Raw genomic sequence first — 22,922 nt, 5'->3', positions numbered from 1 at the left:
GCACGCCCAAGACCTCAGGGCCAGAAAACATACCTGGCAGTCTTCATAGGGGTTTAGCTGAGGAACAGTGTCCCCAGTTGCCATCTCTGGGTTTCTATGCTTTGGAAACCCCTATTTGTCCCACAATATTGGTTGTGCTTGGTGGTGCTAGCACCCCTGGCCAGAAGTTTGGCTGTTTTTCCCCCACTCTACTCTCCCTCACTACTGTGCCATCACCATCCTTAGTCCTTAGCTCCCAAGTCTCTCCCAGTAAGTTTCTGTTTTTTTTAAAAAAGTAGATGTGGTGTGCATATATGTGCATTCATGTTTTTGAATGTCTATGAGAGCACAGTGTATGTGTGTGATGTGTGTGATGTGTGCATGAGAGCACAATGTATGTGTATATGAGTGTGATATGAGTATGTGCTATATGTATCTATGTGTGATTTGTGAGATGTGTATATGTGTACGTGATATGTGTATATTCATGTATGTGTGTTTATATGTGTGCACATTGGAGGCCCAAAGTTGGTGTCAGAAATCATTGTCAATCACTCTTCTATCTTATTCATTGAGGCATTCATTCATTTATTCATTCATTCTATCACTCAAACTCAAAGTTCACCAGCACAGCTAGTTTCTTAACTGGATTGTTCTGTGGATTCCCTGTCTCTGTCTTCTGAGATTAAAGTTACAAGTGGGCCACCATACCTAGCCAGCCATTTATGTGGGTTTCTGGGGTTTCAAGTCCCACTTGTGTGGCAAGCACTTTAAATGGTTGAGCCATCTCTCAGACAACCATAGCCCCTTCCAATTTGGTCATCTCCCCTCAGTCCTACCTGTTCCTTCTAACTCCTTATTTGATCTAAAGTATAATATTGATCATGACCCACTGCTTAAACTCCTTCAGTGGCTTCCTAGAGACAGGCTAGCCAATCTCTAGTCATCACAAAAGGAACTCCATATTCTAGTATAGTCCTATCCCTACCTTATGCCATCATGTATCAAAATGAAACAAAGGGGCTGGGAAGATGGCTCACTCCATAAAGTGTATGAGTCCCTAAGTTAAAATCCATAGAACCCACGTAAAAAGGTGGGCATAATGGTGTGTACCTGTAATCCTAGAATTATAAGATGGGAGGCAGAGACAGGAGGATTGTGAAAAGCTCACAGACTAGCTCAGTGAAAGTTCCAGGCTAGTGAGAAAGCTCTCCACACAGAAGTGGAAGGTACCTAAGGACTGACACCAGCTCTTGTCTTCTGACTGTGTATGTGCATCCCATAGCCATAAGCATGCACACAAAACAAAAACAATACAAAATGACCTAGTGACAGTTTTCTTGCCTAGACTCTTCTCACCTCTATAAATTTTCTTACCACAAACCCTTGGTCTAAAATGTTTCCAAACACACTCATACTCCACTGTGCACTTCACCAAGTTGATGCCTACCCATTCCTTTGTAAATGGCATTTATTTATTTACGATGTATATATGTGGGGGGATAGGTGTGGGCACAGGTATGACAATGCATACATGGAGGTCATAGGACATCCTGTGGCAGTCAGTTTTTCCTTCTGCCATGTGGGTCCTGTGGGTCCCAGGGATGGAACTCAGAATATTAGCTTTGGCAGCAAAAGCCTTTACCCTTTGAGCCATCTCCCCAGCCCATCTACCCATTCTTAAAGTTCTTGAGGTAGATACCCCAGCTTTTTGTTGTTTTTCTAATTTACCATCATAGTAATAGCCTGTGTGTCAAGGTCCCTGTGGTCTCCCACAACCTCAGTACCAATGATATTTTGGGCCCATTAATTCTCTGTTGTGGGGAAAATGCAGCACATAATGATTTGTCCAGCAGCCCCCCTGGTCTCTCTCTCTACTAGATGCTGTATCAATCCCCTTCTCATTGTGACAAGAAAATGTGTCCCCAGTGATTTCTTCAACTCTGTATCCCAACTGTCAGTCACAAATAGCAGCTTGGCAGGCATTTGCCGGAAGAATGGAAGTATTGGTAGCCTCACGCACCATGCCTCTACCCATCTGAACAATCTCTGGAAAGATTCCCTCCCTTCCTCCTTCCTTTCTTCTCTTCTTCCCTGTCTCCCTTCCTCTCTCCTTCCCTTCTTCTCTCCCTGTCTCCTTCCCTCCCTTCTTCCCTTCCTCTCTCTTTTTTTCTCTCCCTCCCTCCTTCTCTTGTTCTCCTTTGCTTTCAGGCTTGGGGAGTAGACCCCAAATCCAGACAACTTTCCATATGTCTAGATACAGGTTTCCTTGAGGGTGCTTGGGCAGGAACCAAGGTCAGACCTCTTTTTTCTGCCTATCCACCTCATTAGTTTGCCTTGCTGCCCCCCAGGTTCCTCTCTGCAGCTCTCCAGCACTATCCCATAGCAGAAGCTCCATGCTAGGGGATGCCTCACCCTCTTCTCATGGTTGGGGATGATACAGCGCACAAAGTTAGGTGTGGTGTTGCGAAGTGTAGTCATCAGCTTCCCCAGCTGTTCTTTGTAGAGCTGGCCCACGGTGCGGAACATGCCCTTCTTGGTCTTGGAGGCACTGGGCAGTGAGCTTTCAGTCATCTTGGCCATCTGGTCCAGCCCCACAATGCGGTCCACTGTTGGGTACATGAAGAATGACATTAGTCTCTGGGATTTGCTCTAAGCTAGAGGATCAAACTGTGAAGATGGTGGTCAAGGGAGGTGTTTTATGCAAGTGATATTCTATGGGAGACTCTAGACCCCATTTGGGGTACCATCTCCTATCTTTTCCTATGATGGTCAGTGCTGGCAGGGGTAAGGGCTGGGGGAAAGAGCCTCTAATGTGGGCATCTTTGAGAACACCTGAGTGGCAGGATAAACCAACATCCTCTGTTCTTATCACAGAGACCAAATGAGTCAGTTTCATTCTTGGTAGTAACTCACTTGGTAGCCTGGCCCTGGCACCATGTGTGGTTCCATTTTCCTTTTTTAACAATGTAAGCAATAGTAGCATCTCCTAAAGATGGAATGTGAACACAAAGCATAGAAAGCCCTCAGCCTTTAATACTTCTTTTACCCCCAGAAATTTTCTAAGAACCGACCATGTATGGGGCCCTAAGCACTCACCAAAGACCCTGTCTACCTCAGCCTATAGGTTACCAATTTTTTTTTAAATTAGTTAACCTATTTATTTATTTATTTATCCATTTATTTATTTATTTATTTATTCATTCATTCATTTATTTATTTATTTATTTATTTATTTATTTATTTATTTATTTATTTATTTATTTATTATGTATGCACTGTCTGCCTACATGTCAGAAGAATGTACCAGATCTCATTATAGATGGTTGTGAGCCACCTTGTGGTTGTCAGGAATTGAACTCAAGACCTCTGGAAGAACAATCAGTTCTCTTAACCTCTGAGCCATCTCTCCAGCCCCAGGTTACCAATCTTTAACAGAAGGAGGCAGACAATGAAGTGTAATGAGCTATGATGGGAGGGAGAGATGGAAGGAGTGGGATGAGGAAAGAAAAAGGGAGAAAAAGAGGATGAGGGGACAAGAAGAGGAGAAGTGACATTCCTCACACAGGGTGATGAGAAGTGTGTGTCTGAGAAGCTGATCTCTGAGAAGCTACAGAAAGAAGGGAGTGACCACATAGATGTGCTGGTTTACCACCTTTCCATGCATACATAAGTATCCAGTGAAAGGATATTCTAGGTAGAAGATACAGCAAGTTCCCTGAGGAGGAACTGAGCACGCTGGTAAGTGCTTGACAGACCAAGCATTAGTAGGTAATATTATTACCTACTAATATTATCAGGGGAGCTTTTGTTTTGGGCAGGTGCTCTGCCACATAACCATTAGTCTTCTTTAGAGTGGAATGAGAAGCACCCACCATCCCAGCAGGTGGCGCCATCATGCCCTGTTGATGCAACACTGGATGGAGCCAGAGCTTCCTGTGTGCCCAAGCTCCAGCCCCAGCCTGGAGTTGAACCGGGAGACCCTGGTGCAAGGCTGAGAGCCACTGGTGAGAGTCAACCTCATACAACTCCCAGGGCAAGTGGGATGTGGTATTAACCCAGTTTACAAATGAGGACATCCACGCTTAACAGAGTCAGGCAACATAGCCAAGATCATATGTGGCAGAGACTCTAACATACAGTCCTTCTGACTTCAGATGGGGACTGCTTCATTATGCCCAGTTACACCACTTCTGGGGCCCTGAAACAGGACCTTCTCGGTGACTCCAGGAATGGGATGGAGGAGTCAGTGTCCCTTGTTTAAGAATAGACTGTGAACTGAATTATCTGGGGGTGGAGGGGAAGGCAGATCTATGTTAAAGATTCTACAAGGCTGACATATTGGTAACTATGGAGAGTTAGAATGTTGCACGTCCAGAGCTAAATCATCTTGGGCTATCTTTAGTCCCTAAATGGACATTCATCATCTACATCCATGCCTGATGTAATATTAATATGACACCTTTTGGGCTGTCTTAACAGACCACCAACTTCTGCCAACCCCAAAGCTAAGAATACCATCAGATTCTCACAAGAGTCCTTAAAAGATTGCCTTTATTTATGACTTCCTTTTGTTCTGGGACATTAAAACCTCATGATACCATTTCCACATTAAGTCATGCCATTTGGGGTATACCGAACCTGTCTTGTACAGCCACAGCCACTCACACTTAGCAAAGAATAAGCTCTTACTTCCTATGAAGGGAGAACTGAATGTTATGTGGATAAAGCTGTTTCAATGTGACATCATTAGCTTGTGAAAGTCTGTTCTCCCTGTTTCTACATGGGGTCTCCCAGTCAGGGGCAGATGTAGAAACCAGGGCAGTAGGTCTGAGGTGTTCAGCCTTCCAGCTCAAAGCTGCATCCAGGGCAGGAAGTCTTACCATCCTTCCACAGGTCAGCCACAAATTTGTCAGAGGAGGCATTGAGGAGTGAGGTCACGTTGTCATTTAGCGGGTCCATATTCTTGGTTAGCCAGGCACTTGCATTATAGTCCACCTGCCAAAAGCCACCCTGTCATCAGGTTCCCTGGCTCAGAAACCCACTACAAAGCCCAAATCCTCCCATATTCCTCTCACATCTCTAGAAATCAGATGGGAAATGACATTTTTTGAGACTACCACCAACACCAAGGAAGAGACCAATAGGTCAGAATCTTCAGGGATCTTGTACATAACAGGGCATTCACCAGTGATAAGCTAGTGCCAGAGAAGCCTCTTGCTGTTCCACAGAGCCTCAGAGGAGCCACCTTTGCCAAAGTCTCACAGTAAGGCCTGGAAATGGCCAGGGAGGCTAATGGTAACAAAAGCTGTCCTAGACATTCCGTGTTTTCTCCTACTCTAGGGCAGCTTGATTGGAACCCTCACGGTTAAATTCAGAGGCTTTTCCTCCACTGATGAATAGGATTCTTACATCTTCAAAGCTTTATTTTACGGTACTTCATTATATTACCGGGGATTGAACCAGGGGTAGGTGCTCTAGTTTATTTCTGTTGTTATGATAAACACCCTGACCCAAAGCAAGGAAAGGGGATTTTTGGCTCACAATTTCAAGCTTAAGTCAATCACTGAGAACAGTCAGGGCAGGGACTCAAAGCATCACATCCATAGAGAAGGGCAGAAAGAAACAAAGTGCCCATGCTGCTTGCTTCTGTTTCATGTTTTCTCCCTGTCACCCATGAGGTAGTGCCACCAACATTCAAGGTAGGTCTTTGCACCTTAATTAATAATAAATACAACTATCCCCTTCCTAACATGCCCACAGGCCAACCTGACCTAGGTAATTCCTCTGTTGAGACTCCCTCCCAGATGGCTGAAAGCTTGAGACTAACCTTCACAGAAGGCAAGTGCTCTGCCGCTGAGCACTAGCCTGTTAGCTGGAGACTTTGATACATGGATATGTAGAAAAGGACACTGAGGCCTCTTGAAATTCCTGACTTGCTTAAAATGCCCAATGTTAATGACTGTGACCACAACACAGAGTGAACTGACAATACAGCTCTGTTGGGTTATGATGGGATGTGGGTTGTTATGGTGGTGACAAGTCCTGATCTGTGAGAAGACTGGAAAAAAACATGTAGGAGCCTGGAAAAAATGTTACCAGGATATGCTTAAAGAGACATAAGCTCCACTGAGTATAAAGCAGGAGACAAGAAACTTTGGTAAAGAGGCCAGAGTGTGAATATGTTCTGCCTGGTGGGCTATCCAATCTGTCACAATGTCTCACCTCCGCTCTTATAACACCAAAGAAACCATAGATCTTATGAAAACAAATGAGCCTGACTATGTTCCAATAAAACTATATTGATAGAAACAAGAAATAGGCCAGATGTGGTCTTTGATCTGAAGTCTACCAATCCTTTGTTGGATGTGGTACTGTCTGTTCTCATGATTCACTGTGAAAAGAAGATGGGTGAATAAAAGAATTCTATAAGTCAGAACAAGCTATAACTTCTCTTTTTAAAGTATTTACTTATTTTGTAAGCATGGCTGTTATGCCTTCGTGTGTCTGTTTGCCGTGTGTGTGCAGTGCCAGCAGAGGCTAGCTGTAGCTTTTCTATGCTATTCAGGACACACTAATATCCAAGATGCTGATGATGACCATGTGACAATGATGAAGATATCAGCTATCATGGATTCCCCCAGATGAAGTACAGGGGTCCTGTGAATCTATTGGTCCCCTCCCTCCAGAAACCTTGCTTGTTAGACTTGACATGGAGCAAGCAGTATTTGGAGTCTTCACAGAGAAGAACAGTCTGATCAGTACAGTTGACATACATCAGAGATGCTCACTCTCGCTCCTAACAGACACTTAGATAAGTTATACAGAGTCCCTAACTGGAAACTGACTTGCTACAAGTCTGTGCAGGGTGCAGCCATTGCCAGAGCACCCTTGCTGTGAACATCCACCCAGGTAACTTTGGGACTCTTGATCAGTACCTTCCCAGCATAGTGGATGATGGAGAACTCTGTTTTGTCCTTTAGCTGCTTAGGCTTTTGAAATTTGGGGTGATTGCCCTGCTCTGAACACAGCTTCTCCACAAAAGACTTGTCCGTAGCTTTGGGGAACCAGCATTCTTCATCCAGCAGGGCTAGCACACCCGGAGGGTTGTTCTGGGGACACAGGAAAGAAAAGTCACCACCAGGCAGAAGGACCCCAGTCTGACAATGAAAAGCCATCCATCCAGATTCTACACACGCAGCCAGGTGTGATGGCACAGGACTGGAGTCTTGGTGTGGGGGAAGTGGAGGATCAGTTCAGTGCTAAGTTCAGCTATAAACAAGTTCAAGGCCAGGCTGAGCTGTGAGACCCTATTTCAAAAATTATTTTCCCCTTCAAAAAGAGAGAGGTCATACACAGGACTCCTCCTGGCACTGCTACTGCATTTTTGCTTATGTCAAAGGTAAATCCATGTCCTCTTTCCTCCACCCTCAAATCTATTAAATCATTACCCTTCAGTCAATAGAGAGCCTGAGAGATTGAAAGCAAGAACTAACAGAGCACAAATCTTATGGCTACTCAGGCTGGGCAATACACAAACATTGTAAAGATTGCATTCCCCTCTCTCACCTTGAGTGAGAATGGAATTCAGGGCCTAGAGCCAGCTAGGCAAGCCCTCTATAGTCTGAGCTATATCCCCATCTGTTTTTCTTTTATTGTTTTGTTTGAGACACAGCCTCTCAGGCTCTCAGACAGGCTTTGAGACACTATATCCCAGGCTGTTCACTCTTCAGTCAACACTAGACCCAAACCTGCAGCAATTCTCCTGCCTCAGCTTCCTGGGTGGTAGGATTATAGGTGTAAGCCACTATATTCAGTTAAGGTCACACAAGAATTTCAAATGAGTCTGTTGCTTTGCTTCCTTATAAATTTACCCAGTATCCCTCTCAGCAAAGCTTTTCCTGTGTCTGAGAAGGCCTAAATTAAGGTGTCAGAATGTATCATTCACCCTGTGAGAACTATCTCCGCTTTGAGAATTCCATCTCATTTCTTAATTGTCCTCCATAGTGCCTTTCCAGGAGTGTCAGTTTGGTTTCACCACCAGCTCTTCCAGGCGGTAAGGGTCCATGACAATCTTGCTCATAGTTATAGCTCAACTTTAAAAGAAGAGGCCCAGCACACAGTGACTGTTCACCTGCTATAGCTTTAGAAGTTTGGGATACATCAGTAGACAAAGCACAGACTCTTTGGAAATGAATGTGCAGAAGAGAGGAAGAGAAAACCTTGGGGAATTGCATTATGGTGGTGTATATCCTAATCTTAGAATAGGAAAGCTGAGGCCAGCCTGGGCTATAATGAGACCCTACCTCAAAAAACATATATATATATATATGAGCTAATAAAACCATCTTTAAACTTTAAAGTGAAAGAGCATTTGCCTAGTGTGAGCAAAGTCCTGGGTTGCAAGCCAAGAATTACTAAAATAATTATTTTGCTGAGGACCAGAATGACTAATCTTAACACTTACAAGGCTGAGGCAGAGAGACTCTTAGGGTTTGAGGCTAATCTTGTCTACATACTGAGTTGCTAGTGAGTTCACTCAAAAGAGGGAGGGGTGGTATAAAAAAACAAAAACAATCAAAAACTTTGATTAAAAACATAGATCAACAGAAAGCAGGACCTCGTTCCTAAGGACTTCATTTACAGTCTTCCAGGACTTGCCCAGAGACACTGTCCACATGGAAAACATGCTCCAACCAGATGTGTACAAATGGGCCACATATGCACAGTGCCATCCCCTTACTGGCCGCTCAATCAGCTCAATACAAGGCTGCAGGTCCAGGCCAAAGTCGATGAAGTTCCACTCAATGCCCTCTCTTTGGTATTCTTCCTGCTCCAGGATGAACATGGTGTGGTTGAACAGCTGCTGCAGCTTCTCATTGGTGTAGTTGATGCACAGTTGCTCAAAGGAGTTTACCTGCACATACACATGGGGTAGGGGACAGCTGAGCTGGGTGAGATCATAAGGCAGGGAGTTCAGCTGCAAGCAACCCCATAGCCTGGACATGGCTCCCTAAAAAGCCCTTCCTTCCACCTCAGCACCCAGAGAGGTGCAAGCCTCAACTAAGACTGTGTAAAGTACAATAAGACTAGCAAAACAGACCGACACCCATACCACAGGGCACTTGCCTCTTCTACCTTCGCACGATCTATATATAGATGGACTAACCATATAAGACACACTCTTATCACCATTCCACATGCAGGGAAACCAAGGCTCAAAAGACAGGGTGATCCCACAGTAGACCTCTTTGATACATCTATCAATCTCTTTCTCTGAGAAATTATCTCCAACTCATGGGAGTGGGACTCAGGCACTCTTCATACACTACATGAAATATGGTAACATCTTGAGCTCGATGCTTGGCTTGGAGATGACCCACTGGCTCAACTTAAGAGAGCAGGAACCAATACAACTTATACTTCAAGATCTGGATCGATGCTCTTAGAAATGAAATGCTTGTTTCTAAGATTGCTAAGTGGCAATCTGGAGCTCTGGCACTCTATTGGCACCATGAGGGAAGAGCTGTTGCAGATGGAACCAATGTGGTAGAAAACAAAGCAGGTAAGTCTGGCCTACTGCATCTAGCTTTGCTGACCAACACAAGCCAATGCATAGTGGATTTATATTTCTCATATACTCAAGCATAACCTTAACCAGATAGCTTCCTACTGTAGGACTTATCTATGCCTTTCTCCAAAACAACAATGTCTCAAAGCCATATCCCAGATGACCAAGATCATGGATATACCTCAAAGATCTCAAATCCAGCAATATCCAGAATGCCCAGGAAGGATGCCCCCTGCCGATGGGTCTTGTCTAAGGCTTTATTCACACGGCTGAGAATCCATCGGAAAAGGCGCTCGTAGGTGGCCTTGGCTAAGGCTTCGATGGCAAAGTCAGCCTGCAGGGGCAATGAAGGAAACACAGGTACTACCATCAGGAAAGTGGCACCAAGAGTGGTCAGACTTAACAAATGACTGGATGGATAATAAAAATACCATCCATGAGAATCCTGTCGAGCTTGTTCCCTTCAATAATCAGTTAGAGGCTGTCTGTTCGCTTCCTGAAAATATACACAGACATTTCCACAGGCCAGGTCTCTAAGGTCAGTGATGGGTGAAGGACTCTACTTTTGGTTAGCAGTGTCCTCAAAAGTTGACATAGGACTGCAAATATTTCAGTATTGGATGGATGAAGGGTATAGGGGTGAATGGACAGATGGGCGGGTAGAGAAATGGTAGGCTAATAGATAAGTGGATTGGTAGGGGGTGGTTGATGTGTAAATGGATGGTTGGGTGGGCTGGTGAGTGGATTGATGGATGGTTGAGTATTGAGTGGATGGATGGGTAGGGGCGGTAGATGAAGGGCTGATAGATGAATGGATTTGCAGAGGGGTGCGTAATGGGTAAATGGAAGGGTGGTTGGGCTGGCTGATCAGTGGATGGATGGGTGGGTAGATGGTGGATTACAAATGGATGGTCATTAGCTCGATGAGTGGTTGGATGGACAGGTAGATGGTGAATGATTGGGTGGATAATGGATGGGTGAGTAGAGAGCTAGGATGGATGAACATGTAGGTGGGTGACAGGTGGATAGTTGGGAAAATGAATGAAAGGCTTGCAGCATAAGCAGCCACAGCATCATTACCTGTTCTTTGGTCTGAGCTTTCTGTACCACATCCCGTCCAACTTTGATACGTGGGGTCAGGATGGCTCTGGTGAAATCTGTCACGTTAATCCCCACAAGGTGGCACACTTTCTGAGCAGCTATGTGAGAAAAAAAGTATTTTAGCTATGCCAGCAAATTGGTGCCACTAGCACCAGAGGGGGATATCACTGTCATCTATACTGTTTATTTCCCTTTAAAAAAGTAGTAGCACTCCTATGAGGTGGTGCACTTGAGGGATGGAGGGAGGAGCATCAGAAGGGCAAGCTCACCTCTGTCCACACAGAGAGTTTGAGTCCTGCATGAGCTATGTGGGACCCTGCCTCACAAAACAAAAGGCAAACAAATAAAAACAACTGCAAAAGAAAGAAAACTAAAATGTATTCATAAATGTCTATTCTGGTCATGTGGCTTATGTGTATTTATGCAATTAAAAACTTACTTTCAAAAACACAAAAACACAGCTGCTTCCTACACATCAAGATTTGCCTATCTCTCTGTGGCTTGGTGGTGGTGGTGTGTCTGTGCATGTACACATGCCCAGCAGATAGTACATGAAGTTTAGGGTCCCTCAATTGCTTCACAAGCTATTTGTTCATCTATCTCTCTGGATTCTGTTAGGGAATTGGATCCTTTTTACATGCCACATTTGTGGAGGGTAATATACAATATATGCTCAATAGGGTGGTCTCTGTGGTGCTGTAAAGCAGTACAACATATAGTCTCTGGTGGTCCTAAAACTAGAAAGCTGATATTCAGCTGCCACCAAGAATGATAGGAGCAAGGGGATCTTCTCAAAAGCACAAAATGTTGAGTATTTTCAAGAAAGATAGCCAGAATTAGTGGTGGAAAACCCAGAGGAGGTGAACCAGGGTTCTGAATTAAATATGAATTTCAGACAAATAAATAGTAGAATCTCTTTTTAGATAGTAGAATATCTTTTTAAATGTCTTATTTTTATTTAAGTGTGTGTGTGTGTGTGTGTGTGTGTGTGTGTGTGTGTGTGTAGGCATACATGCATGTGGGTGGAGAAAAGAATGATGAATACCCTAGAGCTGAGGTTACAGGTAGTTGTGAGATTCCTGATGTAGGTGCTGAGACTCACACTTGGGTCCTCTTGAAGAGCAGCAAGAGCTCTTAACCTCTGAGCCATCTCTCCTGTCCCCTGTAATATTCTTATGATGGAAAGTGTATGGATTACCTGAAATCTAGGGTCAGTTGAGTCACCTGTGTTTTATCTGCAGAAAACTCAAGACCTAGCTCCTCAACAAGACTGTGTACCATAAGAAGGGCCTCTCTGACTTTTTTCTGATGTGTCCTAAGTCATGGCAGAGTGAAATTGCTTAGGAAATGCTTATTCAATAAAGAAGAAGGTTCAGAAGAGATGACCCATGAGGGTCCATCTGGCAAACTTTCTGAGCAGCTTTGTGAGGAAAAAAAAAAAGCATTTTAGCTATGCCAGCAAATAGGTGCCACTAGCGCCAGAGGGGGAATGTCACTGTCCCAGAAACACTAGGCTTCTGACTTTGTACTGTAGGATATGCAGCCATGAAACACTTGAAGAAAGAGGCAGTGACAGAAGAAAGGCCCCATAGCCATGGGGAACATGCCCAAAGCCTGAGTGAATGGCTAGGACTACAAATGGTACCAGCCCTGTGCATGCTGGGGCATTCCTATATAGACACACCTCTGATAAAAGTTTAACTTCCACAGGAGGCATCGAAAGGAGCTAACAACAGTTATTAGTAATAAGTCAGGCAGCCAGCATGGTAGAGGCCATCCTAGCACTTGGAGGAGAACCTGGAGTTCCAGGCCAGTCTGTGCTACACAGTGAGGTCTTGTCTAAAAAAAAATACTATTAATAAAGTAACGATAAATAACATAATTATAACAGTATGTTATAATAAGATGGCCTTTTTCTCTCAAACTCCCTCCTTGTGTTATCTTGTACTTTTAGAACACAAATGACTGCCATGTGCAGCCATAGATAAGGGGAACATCACCAGTGCCTGAGTAGGACCTGCCATCCCATTCCTGAAGCTATCACCACTGCGACAAGCAACAAGTACCTGTATTATCAGGCATGGATGCCTGGTCTGTGTTCCGTTCCTTCTTGAAGACAATGTTTCCAAGCTGAAGGACAGATGATACCACCTTCAAGATGGCTGAAGTAGGGAGAGAAGAGTGGATTAGATAGTAACAACCCAATATTTTGAAGGCTGGCAATCTAATCATCACTGGACACCCAGAGTCAACCAGTGCCATCTCTCTGTAGACTAAGTTCTCAGTTCTTTCATCTTGACAAGGGCCAAATTGCCTGACTCCCTGGCTTGCAGGGGAAGATGCCTGGATGTGAGAGCTGAGTACTTCCAGGAAGCTACTAAAAACCTCATTTCTCTATGCAGCAGAGACTTGAAAGCTTTAGCCGTGGACCAAATGTAACTCACTGACTCTTATGGATAGAAGAATAAATAGATGTATAGATGGATGGAGGAGTGATATAGGTGGTAAGGTGGGTGGAAGATGATGAAGGATTGACATATACATAGATAAATGGATAGAGAATGGATATATGAATGGAGCTGAATGGATTAAAGATGAATGAATAGAGTGAATGAGTGGATGGATAGAGGATGGATAAAGATGGGTGGGTAAAAAGTGAAGACAAGGTCTGGTGGGTAGAAGATGTGTAACGTATCAGTGTCGACAGTTGTCCTACGTGAACTGTAGAACTAGTCACCAAGAACAAAGCCTAGAAATTCCATCTTTCTTTGTTCCCCAAGGGTTTTAGGTCTCTCACAGCAGTGTCCTCAGACTGTAATGCCCAGACACAGTCAGGAGGAGGAAGATTCAGTTGTTAACTAATCCCCACCACCACTGGTTCCTCTCCACTGTGAAGCTGCTACAGACAGGGCATTGCTAAGGGTGTTCTCTTTTGTACTACACCCACAAAAGGAACTTAGTAAACTAAAATGTGCTGGCTTCATGGTTCTCAAAAGTACAAGTCTAAGCTAGGTATTGCCAAAGTGCCTGCAGAGCGAGGGTGAACAGAAATTCTTGGGCAGACCTGGGCACCCAAGGAATATTTAGCAGCACCCCCAGAACTCACCAGTAGATGGCAGCAGTGACAACCTCTAGAGCTGGAACTACGGACTTACGTTAATGTCTTTAGGGCATAGGTTTACACATTTTTCTACTTTCAGATATATCTCACTGATGCTTAGCTCAAGCTGACTTTAAACTCCATCCTCCTGCCTCATCCTCCCAGGTGCTATGTTTATAGTCACATACCACCATAGAAGGCAAAGCATGGTAAACCTTGTCTCATCTGTGTCCTATCTGTTCCATCACTGACTTAATTTTTTCCTTTAAAAATTCTTTTCATTTTTTTCTTTTTTCCAAAACATAGCTTTTCTGTAAATCTCTGGATGTCTTTAAACTCTCTCTGTAGACCACACTAACCTCAAATTCAGAGATCTGCCTGCCTCTGCCTCCCAAGTGCTGGGATTAAAGGTGTATCACCACATCTGGATCTGCTTTACGTTGTTTTTCTTTTTTTATTCTTTTTCCTCAAGTTTATCTTTTGTAGAAAACTATCCTAAGTTAAAAGTCATCTTAACAAAAACAAAAACAAAAAATCAGCTGCACCTGCCAAAAATCTAATCACTATAACAATTAATCAGGAAAATGGACAGTATTATCAGATCCCAGGCAGGGCTGGGTTTAAGGTATGCTCTGTGTGGCTAAAAGGAACATTTGAGAGTACCAGAACAGAGCTGAGGACCAGCATCTCAGGGTGAGCACTGCATTGTTTATTAACAGTAGGCAAGAGCCTGCATTAAGGCTTTGTTTATTATACTTTTTATTTTTATTATATTTCATTTTACTTATTGGGTTATTTGCTTGCTTGGTTTTGTTTTAGACAGTATCTTTCATGTAGCCCTGGCTGGCCTGGAACTCACAGAGATTGTTCTGGCTCTGCCTCTCTAGTGCTGAGATTAAAGCTGAGATTAAAGGTATGTGCCTTTATGCATGATTTGTTTGTTTGTTTTTCTGTCTCTGAGACCTGTCTACTCAAGCATACTATGTAGCTCAGGCTGGCCTCAAACTCACAATAACCCTTCTGCCTCAGCCTCCTGAGTGCCTGGCCATTTAGCTTTGCTTCCCATCTTGTCCCTGACATAAATTATTCAAGAAGTCAGACAAAGCAAGGTCCCCAAGAGTGAGTCCCAGCACAAACCTTTTCACTTCTCTGACTCAGTTTCCTTGTCTACAAACTGAAATCAATCACTCAGGGGTGCCATTAAATAGTGTACCAAAAATGTTTGTCTGACATAATGCAAGACTTAGGCTCCATCCCCAGCACAGGGGGCTGGTAGGGAGGAGATCACAGTGGACATAGCCATTGGTAGAGGGCTTGCCTAGCCTGCAGGAAGCCCTGGGCTTGTACCACATGAAGCAGATGTGGTAACACACGCCTGTAATCCCAACACTCAGGAGGAAACACTCAGGTGTTCAAGATCATCTTCAGCAACAGAAGGAATTCTGGGCTATCCTGGGCAACTTGAGACCTGCCTCAAAAAGCTAAAAGTCTTGTTTTGTTTCCTACTAGCTTCTCTTTTTCTCTCCTGTGAGCATTTATACAGCAGTCATTTTTTTTTTTGTTTTGTTTTTTGCAGTCTTTTGTTTTTCCAAAAGACAATTTAAATGGCCCCATCTGCCCCCTTTTACAGGGACAGACAATAACAACTTTTATCAATCAAACTTTTATAAGCTATTCCAGTTTATTCCTGTTTTCCTTCTTTCTCTCACTATTTGAATAAACTACATTGAATATTTGAATAAACTACATTGGTGTCTTAAGGGGAAAACAAGAAGCACATGGCTCGGACCCAGTCTATAACTTAATCTTTTTTGTGTTTTCTTAAAACTGAATTAGGAACCAAACTGACCCTTGTCCACAAGAAGATGCATTAGATGTTCATGGCCTTGGCTGTTGATGGGGTTGGTCAAATGCCACAACACTACCCATCTGTCAACTCTGTCCTAGAACCTTTATTTTATTTTTTCTAGTCCATAGGTTATCCTATGGGCACCAGCTCATCCTGTGGCCTCACTGTAGCAAGTGGATATTTCTGGGACCCCTGATGGTGTAGAAGGGAGGCCAGTTTACCACAGTCTTGCCCCAATTAACTCTGAATGCTAGAGCTGGTCCACACCAGAAGGAACAGTGTTTCTGGAGTCACAGCATGGATGCCAACAGGGGCCAAGAGGGTTTCACATCCAGTTGTGGAATGATATTGGTCAACATCAGTTTATCAACAAAGCTGAATTTCTAGGAAGAGCCCCACAGACACTGTGCCACCTTATAGAGGTCTAATATGTCAGCCTCAAGAGGCTGCTCTTAGCATCCATACTTCCTTGTCCCATGGTCCTAACTAATAGGCAGCCAAGGAATGCACATGCTACCTAGGCCCATCAACTCAAGCTAGTGAGATGCCACTATTTGGGGCTATAACAGAGAGCCCCTCTACACTTTGGCCACAAACCCTAAGTCTATAAGAACTGGGATACTGGGATACAATTGCATTGCTGTCAAGAAAACTATATAGGCCTATATAGGGACCTTCCTGTTAAACAATAGAGAACCAGGGGCTGGAGAGATGGCTCAGAGATTAAGAACACTGTCTGCTCTTCCAGAGGTCATGAGCTCAATTCCCAGCAATCACATGGTGGCTCACAACCATCTATAATGAGATCTGGTGCCCTCTGCTGGTGTGTAGGTGTACATGCAGTCAGAACATTTTATAAATAATAAATAAATCTTGAAAACAAAAAAACAATGGAGAAGCAGAAACCAGCTTTTAAAGAAATTCTGAGTCCCTAGATACTACTGAACCTGCAACTAGTATTGTCTGAGTCTTCCAATTCAGGAGTTACTATGGTTTGATTTTGAGCCATCCTCCATCTTTCCAGCTCATGGTCCCAAATTTATTGTGCTATTTGGAGAGCCTTTAGGAGTAGGGATTAGTCCTTCCCACTCTGCTTCCTGCCTGCTGTGATTTAAGGATCTCTGCTACACATTCCCACTACCATGGTTTGAACAGATCCACCATGCCTTCCCTCCATGGTAGACCAAGACCCTCAAAGACCGTGAGCCAAGATAAATCCTCCCGCTCTTAACTTGTTCCTGTCAGTGTGTCATCAGTGAAGCAGAAGTAATTAACAGCATTAATCACTTTTTTTTTTCTTAAGCCAGTTTGGGTCAGGTGCAATCAAAAGAGCTTTATACTTCAGCCACTTGCCTAATAAGGCACATATGACAGGTTTCACTTTTCTTCTCTTTGTTTTCTTTCTCTCTACCTCCTCTCAAGAGGTAGGGAACTCAGAGAGTAGCCTTCCATCCTTACCAGATGAGGGCTAGTAGGGAATCCCCCAGAACCTCAAATCCAGTCAACTAGGTACAGATTATGAAACTCACCTAGCTGTTCTTCTTCACTGAAGCCCATGATGGACATGGCCTCCAGCGTCTCCTGGAACATCTCATCATCTTGTGCAGCTGGTATGGGCACAAAGCCATTGGATAAAAATGTGTAGCTGTTGAAGCTCTCCAAAAGCAGGTCACCTAAAAGAAAGGAAAGTGAATGAGCAAGGGGACATACTTCTTTCTACCTTCAGTGTGACACAGGGTCCCTGCAATAGTCTGGGCCATCGTCATTTCTCTCCCTTTCTCAAGGTTTGGCAGTTAAAACTCTTCCCATATGTCATCATGTACAGAATCCTACCAGTGCTGGTCTCATATAGTGGTGCAGGTTGTGTACTGTGCCAGGGTCTAAAATCCAGCCTCATCTCCACTGCTCAACCATGGCCTTTAACATGGGTTTGCTTCAACTCAGTGAGGAACAAGGTTAAAGAGTAAGAGCATCTCTTTTTACTTACACACACATACAGAGTGTTTTTGTTGTTTAGAAACAGGTTCTTACTATGTAGCTCAGGCTGGTATTGACTGCCTTCTCACTGCTAGGATCATAGACATACACCAACACATGTGTATTATATTTATATTCAAAATCACACATGCACATACATTAAAAATTTTTATTTTAAAAATAAATAACTACAAAACTAAAAATATAAACATATTTGTAGTTTTATTGTATGTAGTACTGCTTAAAGAGCCTCTCACTTTCCTGGAAAAAGAAGATATAAACATCTAACAAGTCCATGATAAATAAATAAATCACCATCTAAAGCAATAGAAAGTAAGCTAAGACAATAAAAGATTTACATATCCTAAATAGTATATTATGTACTGCCCTGTATATAACAAGAATATTGCAGGACATCAAATTTAGGTGTTAACATACTGATTTCCTGCTATGGTACATAAAGACTCAGCTTTCACCCTTCTTTTTCTTCTAACTATTTCTAGTTAAATCAGAAGACAGGCCTTTTATTAGAGGTTAACAAATCTGGCCCACTGGTTGCCTTTGTAAATAAAGTTTTATTGGAACTAGGCTGCCTCCATTTCCTTGTGATCTCTCCCACTGTAATAGTAATCAGCTGAAATAGTAATCATACTGTAACAAAAACAGTATGATCTGACCCCTTAGTGAAACAATTTGCCAATCCCTTATTTTATATTATTATGTCTAATAAAACTTGTTTGTGTCAGGCTTGTTGGCACATGCCTGTACCAACCTATAGACTCAGTATCCTGAAGGCCAGGGCAAGGAATCTTGTTAAAGGCCAGTCTGGTCTACAGAATGAGACTGTTGGAAGCGAGTGTACTCTGGAGCTAAGCAACCACAACCTGGGAGTTCAGCTATGTCCTCCTGCAAAAGGATCATTCCAGCTGGGCTTGTTGACTGTTTATATCTTCTCATGGAGGGATGGGGAGGGTCATTAGACCCTCAGCAGAGTTTCTAGCTGCTCCTCATTGCATGCAACTATGTAACTCTGTCTTAATTGAATGTGGCCTTGGGGAGAGAGTTGCTATAGTACATAGGCCAGGGAAGACTAGTAGAGAGGTGCTCTTCCCCGCCCCCCCCAGACAGGATTTCATTGTGTAGTCTTAGCTATCCTGGACTTGCTTTGTAGACCAGGCTAGCCTCGAACTCATAGAGATCTGCTTGCTTCTGCCTCCGCCTCCCCAAGTGCTGGGATTACGAATGTGCCCCACTGCACATGTCTTGAAAGAGGGACTGTTATTCCAGGGGTGGCCTGTTGAGTGGGGGGAGGAAGAGAAAAGCACTCATACTCCTGAACATGACCCCTTACCTAAGGAAGCCCAATGAACTCATTGCTTTCCCAGAGTGAACTTTGGTGGAATCTTGTATATCTTTGTAGCTGGGAGGTTATGTGAAGGAAATTTAGCAAGTGTCTCAAGAAAAAAAAGTCAATTTTGTAAAAAGTCATTCTTTCTTTCTCTGTATTTATATTGTACACATGTGTTCTCATGTGTATGGAAGTGTGTGTGCACATGTGTGTGTATGTGTGTGAGTGTGACTGTACACGTGTGTGCAAGTGTATGAGTGTGACTGTGCATATAGAGGCCTGAGGTTGACATCAAGTTTTTCTTAATCACCCCCTCCTCACACACATCTTATTCTTTGAGGCAGGCTCTCTCACCGAGCCCAGAGCTCACAAATTCAGCTAGACTAGCTAGTCTAAGGATCACCTGTCTCTACTCTGTGAGTGTTGGGATTATAGGCAGGTCACTATGTACTCCCAGCCTTTATATGGGTTCAGCAGATCTGGAACTCAGATCCTCAAACTTGTACAAAAAAATGCTTTATCCAGTGTGCCATCTTTATGACTCCACAAAATTACACTCAGCTGCTCTATTTCCTTTAAGGCTGTTCATTTTTCATCCTCTCCGTTTACAGGCTTTTCTTTCTTTCTTTCTCTTTCTTTCTTTCTTTCTTTCTTTCTTTCTTTCTTTCTTTCTTTCTCTCGCTCTTTCTTTCTTTCTTTTTCTTCCCTCCCTCCCTCCCTCCCTCCTTCCTTCCTTCCTTCCATCCTTCCTTCCTTCCTTTTCTTATTGCTACCCTTCTAACACATCTGTTCCTCTCTATGCCAATTAGAGATACTTTGAAGTGACATCAGGGAGACACTTTTCTTTTTTAAGCCAAGGTCGTTTATGGGTCAGGTCACCTGAAAGCTATTGACAAACCCGAGGTTGGATGAACTCAAGCTTCTTAGTTCAGAGAAACACGGGACTAATCACAAGGACTTGGGTCTTTGCCAACCGCACCATTATCTATGATTTGGAGAGATTCCCCGGTCTTTCAACCTCTCAAACTTTCCTTTTTTCCAGCCCTGTCATCAATAAAAAATAAGGCTGGGTGTGGCAGTGCATGCCTGTAATCTCAATACTTCAGAGGCAGAGGCAGGGGGATTGCTATGAATTTCAGACCAGCCTAGGCTACTTAGTGAGATCCTGATGCAGCAAAGCAAAGCAAAACAATTGGCCCTAGAGTCTCCCCTGTTCCTGACCCAGCTGCCCCTGGCCCAGCTGTGGGTAAGCTTGCTACAGAGCAAGGAGCAAAATGCAGCTGGAATCCAAAGAAAAGGAGGGTAAACAGCTCTGCAAGCCCAGTAGGGCTCCAACTGTGAACTGCGTACTCATCCTTTATCCATATAACAGCAGGTGCTCCAGAATGCCACTTCAAGAACAATGAACTGAAGGGCTGTGAAAAATGCAGTCATGACTGGGCTGATCACATCCTTTGCATAATTTCCTTTCCTTTCTCTTTCATTTTCTTTTCCTTCCTTCTATCTTCCTTTCCTTCTTCTCTTTCTCTTCCCCTTCCTCTCTCCTCTCTCCCTCCCTCCTCCAGGGTCCCACTATGTAGCCCATGCTGGACTTGACCTTGCTATCCTGCTTCCACCTGTTAAAATAACAGGAGTGCTTTACACCCAGGCCTTTTTGCTACTCTTTTTAACCAGAATAACTAACTGTGGGGCAAACAAACAACAACAACAACAAAAAACAAAAAACAAAAAACAAATACACATACATACTGTTAGTATTTTGGAACACAACCTGCTCCTGGGTTACCCAGCAACTTATGATGTCATCATGTGTCGCTGGCCAGGTGGCCACACCTGGAAGGCCAACCCCGACACGTGGTCTCTCTCTTACACTCTTACTCTTTCTCACTCTCTTACTTTCTCTCTCTCTCTCTCTCTGTGCCCCATTCCCCTTTTTTTCTCTTTCCCCATGTCCTGTTCTCCCACTCCCTCCATACCCACTTAATAAACCTCTGGCATAGAAGATCAGTTGACCAGACCCATGCTTTTTTTTAATAACACATATGTATATACATACATACAAAAAACCTTATGGAAACCAAGTCTGTGTTGTTGCCATCAGTTTTCTAACATAATCCTAACCTTAATTATAGAATTCCACTAACCACTGTATTCACCAATGGATGTTTCCCTTTTCTGGCTATAATTTTGATATTCTTTTAAGTGTTTGATTCCTTAACTGTGAGGCTTCTGTGACACCTTGCTCCCCACTCCCCAAAAAAGCCCCATAGTCTAGACAGAAAACCATTGAAGAGAGACCTTAAAAATTATGATAGCAATGCCGAAGAGCTATAAAGTAGCTCTTTATAGTTGATGGCTTCTGGTAGGAGCTGAGGTGGTAGGGAAGGACTCAGTTTTCTTTAAGGGGTTTGCCACTGGAAGTTTGACTATGCTCCAAGGGCAACACAAATTAGACTTGGTGTATTTCTTCATTTTTCTTCTTTTTTGGGGGGGGAGGGCACAACGGTGGGGGTGGACCTGGGAGGACTGTGATTGGAGTAGATTGTGTGAAATCCCCAAATAATAAATAAAAATATTATGTTGAAAAAAATAATTTTATTCCTACATGGCCAGAGCAGCTTATTTCTTACCTGAAATATGAAAAACATAAAAATAATTTACAGTAGAAGCTGACAAACTTCAAGCATGCTTTATGTTCTTGTAAATATAAAGTTTTATTGAAACAAACCCACCCTGTTAGTTTATGATTTGCTGTGGCTGTTTTTGCACAATGGTAGAACTGAGCAGAAGAATCTATGTAGACAGTAGCTATTTGGCTTTTTAAAGAAAAAGTCTGTTTGGCTGGGGTATAAGTCAACTTGCAGGACAGGACTTGCCTGGTGTATGCAAAGTCCATCCCCAGAGTCAAAAGAAAGAATGGAGAGAGGGAGGGAGGGAACAAGGGAGATTGTACATGCCAGTGGTCACAGTGGAAGGTGGAGCAGGACAATCAGGAGTTTAAGGTCAGCCTAGGCTATATAGTGAGTTTGAGGCTAGCCTCGGCCACATGAGACCCTGTCTCAAAACAAAACACCACCAAGACTTGTATAATGGAAAGTCTTGAATTTACTACACCTCTAAATTCTTTCTAGAATCAAAATATAAAAGCCTGGGTTTGAGAGCCCATGCGTAATAAGCTCAGCACTTGAGAGGCTGAGGCAGAAGGATTACAAATTCAAGACTATATTGGGATACACAGTTTCTGGGCCACTAGACTACAATGTAAAAGCTGATCTCAAAACCAAACCAAAGCCAGCAACTAAATATACTTGAAGGTATTTTTTAAGGCAAGGTCTTACTATGTAGCTGTGGTTGGCCTAGAATTTACTATGTAGACCAAGCTGACTTCAAACCCATAAAGGTCTCCTGGTCTCTGCCTCTTGAGTGCTGGAATTAAAGGAATGTGCCACCCTACCCAGCACCTGGCAGGTTGTCAAAACAGGCATCCAGGTTATTGTCATCCTTTAAAGGCACAGACTGTAACTGGACCTGAACAGTTAATGTTCTAATGTGTGACTAATAGCCAGCTACCATATCATAGAGCTGGTGATGATAACTAAATAAAGGCCACCCTTGTGCACCAAAAGAGGTGAGGAATTTTGTACCTGCCTCCCCCAGCACCAGAGCTTTCCCAGTCACTGACCCTTGAACCCATCACAGGGCAGACACTCACTTTTCATCTTTTCCTTGGCTCCAGCGATCAGATAGTAAAAGATGTGGAATGTTCTCTCGTCCCTGGCCTGTCGAATTGCTCGTGATTTTTCCAGAAGATCTGGTTGGGGAGGAGTTAAGGGCTCTGGGGCCAGCTCAGGGATTCAGCTCACAGCTCAGGAAGTCAGCTGCCAAAACCTAACCACTAACCTACCCTGTCAAGCCAGCTGCTGCAAGATCCCTGGAAGGATCCCTGAAAAGTTATAAGGGACCCAAGAGTTGGCAGAGTTGGTCTCTATTTCTGATT

General features: G+C 43.5%; 1 protein-coding gene across 4 annotated transcripts in view; it reads right to left on the bottom strand.

The window, feature by feature from the left end:
• Nucleotides 1–22,922, bottom strand: part of Myh11 (myosin heavy chain 11) — a 101,223-nt gene that overhangs the window by 30,455 nt on the left and 47,846 nt on the right. For all 4 annotated transcript variants that reach the window (XM_055597684.1, XM_055597685.1, XM_055597686.1 and 1 more), the window contains 9 exons: nt 22,638–22,736; nt 17,130–17,273; nt 12,718–12,813; nt 10,631–10,749; nt 9,732–9,884; nt 8,723–8,896; nt 6,918–7,091; nt 4,863–4,977; nt 2,395–2,588 (listed from right to left, as the gene is read on the bottom strand). In XM_055597684.1, coding sequence (XP_055453659.1) covers nt 2,395–2,588; nt 4,863–4,977; nt 6,918–7,091; nt 8,723–8,896; nt 9,732–9,884; nt 10,631–10,749; nt 12,718–12,813; nt 17,130–17,273; nt 22,638–22,736 — 1,268 coding nt within the window. The remainder of the gene's footprint in view (nt 1–2,394; nt 2,589–4,862; nt 4,978–6,917; nt 7,092–8,722; nt 8,897–9,731; nt 9,885–10,630; nt 10,750–12,717; nt 12,814–17,129; nt 17,274–22,637; nt 22,737–22,922) is intronic.

The sequence above is a fragment of the Psammomys obesus genome, unplaced genomic scaffold (genome assembly GCF_907164565.1).
Source record: "Psammomys obesus unplaced genomic scaffold, mPsaObe1.curated_primary_1811, whole genome shotgun sequence".
NCBI lineage: Eukaryota > Metazoa > Chordata > Mammalia > Rodentia > Muridae > Psammomys > Psammomys obesus.
The sequence above is the reverse complement of the archived record's forward strand: the minus strand, read 5'-3'. Positions and strand labels throughout refer to the sequence as shown.